Below are 6,110 nucleotides of genomic sequence, written 5' to 3'. Positions count from 1 at the left end.
TTTATGTTATGTGTTGATTTGGTCTTAGTTAATAATATTACAGTTTAATGCAATAATATTACAGTTTATTGGTTTACAATAATATTACAGCTTAATGGCCCCGGAACCCTGAACCCCGACCTTGGGCCCTTGGTGGCCCCCTAGCCCCAATCATCATATCGTAAATTGGCCGTGAAAAGTTTGCGGAACGTTGATCAAGATTGCTACAGCTTGTGGCAAAGTATGGTTTTTAGTAAAAAAAATATTTTCATCCAGTTTTTGAATTCTGTTGGCCTACAATTATTTTTATTTTCTGAAAATTTATTTTCACAAATGTTGTTTCTAAACTCACCAATCGGCCATGCTTGCTTGGGTCATGTGATTAACGCATTCTGGTTTACGTTAATTTTCGTTGTCAACGAAGTCTATACGAAAACAGTCGAATAAAAATAATACTCAACGAAAATTCGTAGTCAACGAAATGAACCTGTCGAACACGCCCATTGTAAACATGTACAGTAACATCCGAAGGCTATATTGACATGGAGCTACTCCTGTATTTCTAAAGTGCATGTTTACAGTGTCAGATCGTTAATGTACAGGAAATAAGATAATCAATTAGAGTCCCAGGTAATTGCGAGGTCCGATTTGCATGGGTACGAGTTTTAGACTGTATTCGGCGTGAGTACTAACTTATCTTTAGTAGAATAGTAGCCCTCTCAATCTGGTGGAGACAAGCAAGTCCGTGTAAAAGTAAGTACTTGGTTGGGTCTGTAGGACCACATATCTGCCAGGTCGCCGGTAAGACACATCATTAGGCCTACTAAGCAGGGCAGGCCAGAGCAGAGGTCTAGTAGGAATGAATAATTGTTTTATAAATGTTATAATACCTACACCATAGTTTTTAATATTTGAAAGTTTTTTGCATGTTTTCGGGGAAATATTTAATAAAATAAATGTTCTCCAGAATGTTTTATTTTAGTAAAATAAGGACATCATCATTGGAAATACAAAAAACCCAGAATATGTATTTAAAAAGTATCAACATAATATTAAGATTTTTCTTACTAACGTATAAAAAGTCATAAGAGTGGAATCAAATTTATATTTAAAAAATATGTTTTTGTTGTACCAGTAAGCATATTTGCAAGAAACCCTGAGCTTTTCAGGTGAAAAAAGATGGAAAAAGGACCGTTTGAAAGCAGGTGCGGGTGATAAACTAATAATTTTTTTTATGGGGCCTAACTGTCAAGCATTTCCCTGAGTCGAGTATAATCATTTATTTTTAAATTTTTTTTATGTATAGTTTAGTTATGGATGGGATGATGGGTTAATAATGACTCAGTGAATTTTTTTTTTTTTGTTTTTTTTTTTGAGAAATCTTTATCCGAGAAGACTTGTTCTACCCACCGGAACCACTGGCGAATGAGCCGTTTGGATTTTTTATTTTTTTTTATTTTTTTTTTATGTGAAATCTTTTTAAAATATTTTTTTATTTCTTTTAGAACAGCTATGAAATTTTGAAGAGAACTCAGCCAAGCTACAACAAAAATGAATGAAAAGCTGATAACTGGACGAGCAAGTCCAAGACACCAATATGGAACATTGATGTGGAAGGCAATAAATGCAATTATGTCCTTGTTCTTTTTTTTATGTTCAATAGTGCAAGTAAGTATCTGTTATCAACAGTTTATCTAGTAAACAGAATATTATGGTATTTAGTTTTTACTGTTTTTATTCTTTGTTCAATCATAGAGAAAATATAACAGTTCTATTTTCTCTATGGTTCAATCAATGATTTCAGTAAATCAATCAACGTGTATTTTGGACTTATATATATAACAAATACAAATATAAAGAAAGATAAAATGTACAGATACCATTTCAAATTTCCAGTCATATGCAATAGGAAATGCCAGTTCAATATAGAATTGGCAATACCTGAACAAGAGAGTTTTCTGATGCAGAAATCCTTAACATAAAGTCGTACACCAATTTTATAAATTCGCCAAAAGAGAATAACATACATGCATGAAACAAATATGGTTCTAGCACTGCTTGACATTGGTTTACTTAGTATTAACCTCAATGCATTATTGTAGCATATATGGTGAGTTGATGACTGAATGGTTAAGACAGGAGAAACTTGACATACAGCCATATGTCAATATCGGTGTTGGTTCGAACGGCACGCTTGTCTGTAGTTCCTGTGGTGGAACAAGTCTTTTTGGATAAGGACTCTAAACCGTAGGTGCAGTGTACGCTATTGGTTTGTGTGCACTGGACTCAGACATCCTTTGAGAAGAGTTGTGGTACCCATTATTCTGGTCTATTTCAGTCCCTGTCTGGCCACAATGCGCGTTTACGTTGCGGCCCATGTTAGGTATCCTACCTGCAAATCATTCTACCACACTACATAAGCAAGATCATACACACTAGCTACGTAGTGACTCGAGAAGGAGAATGTAACATACTCTTATAAGGAATTAATTAATTTACACTGATAATTAGCCCACAAATTTACACAATAAATATTCTGAATGATATATATTTAGCTAGGTCAGTCATAGGCTGTTGTATGAGGCTAGATTGTGAATAATCCCAATTAAATTACCTGACACATATTTAGGTTAAAATACACCAAATAATCATTGGCTATATAGTTGATAATACAAATACCAAATGTACAGGACTTATAAATTGGTTTATTGTCCTGAGCATTTTAACACGTTTTTTTTTTTGTTTTTTTTAAAGAAAATCAGTTAAAAAATATGAAAGTGCTGGCTAAAAAAAATCTGAATTGAGACAGCTGGGGAAGATATTACCCTCAAGTCTGTTAATACCCTCAAATATGTTATTAATATGTGAAAAAACATCAATTTAACTCTCTACATCATTGTGGTCATGAATGGTACTTTAGCAACCAATTTTGTTTAATGTTTACCAAAGAGACTACACAGAATAAATGTGTTTAAACAAAGAAGACATGAACAATTTGTATTAAGTGTTTAATTTAGATGTTTCCAGCCAGTCTAAAAGTATAGTGAAGTGTTTGATTGAGTTGCATGATGTTTTTGTAATTGCCCTCTATATTTTAATGGATTTATCGCACGATCTTGTGTAATTCAGCCTGAATGGCCCATTAGTGATTGTTAATGTGTCACTGTTGAGTGTACTGTATGTTCTCATATTTGATATTTTTAATGTGTGATAATTTTGTTTTGTAGTTCAATGACCCTGATCCATATTTGTGGGTAGTAAGTATGACTTTACTCTTATTTATGATAATTATTATCTTTATGTTCATTAATCATATCATAAAAGCGGAGGAAGATCCAGAGATATCTAAAATGGGGCGGGGGAACGATGGAATAACAACACTATCCTGGGTGGGGGTTCAAATGCTTGTAAATACATTTAAAAAAATAAAAATTCATAATTTTTAGAATTTTTAAAAATATTTTTTTTCATCCGTGATTCAATATCAAGATGTAGTATTGTGGATAGTGTCATTGATTGAATGGTAGACACAAGGAATGTCATAAAGTATTATTCTATATTTACATACAGTATACAGTAATTAGCAGAGGTTGTAATTTTGATGTCACTCCAGTGAAAAGTTTTGAGTCTTCAGACGTTGATGGCACTGTTTCAAAATTCACAAGATAAAATAGTCATATATACATGTTTAAATATGCCAACAAAGGATGTTTTAATTCCACCAAAAGAATTGGCTATCCCTTTTATAGTAAATTTAACAAGCACTCACCCCTCAACTAAAAATTGTTACCAGCTGATAGCATACAAACATACTCTTAAGGCGGGGTCAGGCTGGGCGGGGTACTCACTGCGTTGGACGACCGTCGTGCAAAAAATCCAGCTCCGCTCCCTGTGAGCGCAAAACGACGCAACAGCGTCTGCTGGTTGTCGATAGCAGTCTAACATATCGTCGTAGTGTTTGTATTCTGTATAGAATTGCATTGGCCAACGACTGTCGTATGTAGTGAGTGCCTGGCATTATTCCTTTAAACTGTAATATTTATATACTTTAGTATTTTTTAACAAATACATTTCAGCCATATTATGCTATTCCCGCCTGTCTCTGTGCGTGCATTGTGTGGATGCCAGATGTTGTAGGTAAGTGCATTGGAATACATTATTTAATATTGAAGATAATACATTAAAACCCTTACTGGGGACAAATTCTGTACCAAAAAACTGTAAAATTGTCCCTTAATGCGGCAGTTTTGGCGTAGTCATACAATGATAGAATATTTATGATTTTATTTATTTTTTTTCAATTGACCTAAGAATGAATAACAATAGAATTAGAACTATAACAGTAATTTGTAACAATAAATTGCAATGAAAAAAAAAAATCATTTATGGGTTTTTAGCTGTAAAATAGCAAACAATACTTGCTTCTACGTTTTGGCTTGAAACTCAATCCTTGTTTACAACAATGAGCTAGCTGTTACTCCAGTTGTCCTTTGATCGACAATGGGTAGTCCTTACAACAGGTGTGCACCAGGCCGCGGAGGTTGTCCACCGAGAGATGAGCTGGTATGCTCTCTCATCTCTATTATCATTGTTTACATTTAAAAAAAAAAAAAAGATGGCAGCCCTATATCTGCCCCTGAAAGGTGTAGAAATCACTACAGCATTAAATTGTTTAGACATGCAGAACATGAGTCTGTTATACCAACTGTTAATGTATGTTTTTTGGGGGGATATTTTTTTATATTTCAGAGAATTCATTGTGGAAAATAGCTGCGCTGTTTCACCTGGGCATCTCGTGTTTTAGTCTTCTGGTTCTTATCTTACAAATAGTGCACTATTTTCAAGAAGAAATTATTAATCCTCTTCGATTCGAAGAAGGACGGTGAGTGAGGAGTTTTGATATATCATTCATAAGCTTGGTTTCCATACAATTGCTACATGCTGCCACCAACAGCTTTCGGTGATGCTGATTGGTCGGTCAAATCGGGAAGCCTTCCCTGTTTTGTCGGAGACTGCTACGCAGTACAACGATTGCACTGAAAACACTGTAGCGATAGTGTAGCGATTGTATGGACACCAAACTTTTAATTAAGCATAATTGTAAAAAGATGTATTAAGTGTAAAGCTGCCTACCAAGTTGTTTATGTTGCTGATACAGATTTATTTTATGTTTTACAAGTTTCAGTACCCCGCGTAAGTATGTACGCGGTCAACCATCTACATCTTGTCCGCGCAAGACCCATACATTCTAATTGTTATAAAATGCAGATAAAGACCATCTATGCTTGGCTTGCTTTGATCTATAACAATTTGACATGTTATTTTGGAGCAAATTCAGAGAGGATGTTTTGTTAAAAAATTTAGGCTTGCATTTGAATAAATTAGACTTATGTTTTGAGGAATTGGACCTACAATTTGATATCTCAAACCTATGTTGTGAGATATTAGATATTAATTTACGAATTTGATTTCAACATACACTTGCTTCCTTTGGTCACCTGTCACGTTAAAATTGGTCAAAGCCAAAATTGGTCCTTCAGACTTTATAATTCCCACAAATACTACTACGACTGTTACCTCCGACTAGTGAATAAAATGCAAGATAGTAAACAAGAAGACGGAGTCTACTGTTTTGGGGATGTGTGTGAATATGCTAATAGATAGGACAAATTCAAAAATTTAAAAAATCCTTTATTTATCCCGCGAGGGGCAATTTCACATACATGTCCTGGTCTCAACCGTTCTCATAAGAATTCTATGAATAGATACCTTGTTTGAAGCAAAAAAATAAAGTTGTCTTTACCAAGTACTGCTTGTTTTTATTCAGCAGGAAATGTTTTCTAATAGTGTTTGACCATATCTCAGAATTTCTCTTCCTGTTCTTTTGTATTTCAGAGAGATCTTGGGAGTTACGATAACAATTGGCTGGATCCTGATTTGCAGATGTTGCAATCCAAAAAGAAGGTAGGTAGGTTGTTTTTATCATTGCAAATATTTTAGTCCATTCTCCTCTCTATCACAGCATAAAATTAGGGACCGTTTGATTATCAGCAGAGGCACAGTGAGCCGAATAAACTGTTGTATGCGGTAACTTTATCGTTTTTCCCCATGAATGAATATTGTGCTGTTAT

The 6,110-nt window shown here is 34.4% G+C and overlaps 1 protein-coding gene across 7 annotated transcripts in view; it reads left to right on the top strand.

Annotated features, from left to right (window-relative positions):
• The first annotated feature begins 476 nt into the window (after positions 1 to 476).
• Positions 477 to 6,110, top strand: part of LOC117119673 (transmembrane protein 220-like) — an 8,230-nt gene continuing 2,596 nt past the window's right edge. For 3 of the 7 annotated variants that reach the window (XM_033264512.1, XM_033264509.1, XM_033264515.1), the window contains exons 1-6: positions 484 to 660; positions 1,485 to 1,647; positions 3,207 to 3,236; positions 4,056 to 4,116; positions 4,729 to 4,861; positions 5,875 to 5,943. In XM_033264512.1, the coding sequence (XP_033120403.1) occupies positions 1,531 to 1,647; positions 3,207 to 3,236; positions 4,056 to 4,116; positions 4,729 to 4,861; positions 5,875 to 5,943 (410 nt within the window). In that variant the 5' untranslated portion in view covers positions 484 to 660; positions 1,485 to 1,530. Of the gene's footprint in view, positions 733 to 1,484; positions 1,648 to 3,206; positions 3,237 to 4,055; positions 4,117 to 4,728; positions 4,862 to 5,874; positions 5,944 to 6,110 lie in introns of all 7 variants that reach the window. The other 4 variants (XM_033264510.1, XM_033264514.1, XM_033264513.1 and 1 more) reach the window with 4 other exon arrangements.

This window comes from Anneissia japonica, unplaced genomic scaffold (genome assembly GCF_011630105.1).
Source record: "Anneissia japonica isolate Jap-2015-1 unplaced genomic scaffold, ASM1163010v1 scaffold832_len162442_cov175, whole genome shotgun sequence".
NCBI classification, from domain to species: Eukaryota; Metazoa; Echinodermata; class Crinoidea; order Comatulida; family Comatulidae; genus Anneissia; species Anneissia japonica.
The sequence above is the reverse complement of the archived record's forward strand: the minus strand, read 5'-3'. Positions and strand labels throughout refer to the sequence as shown.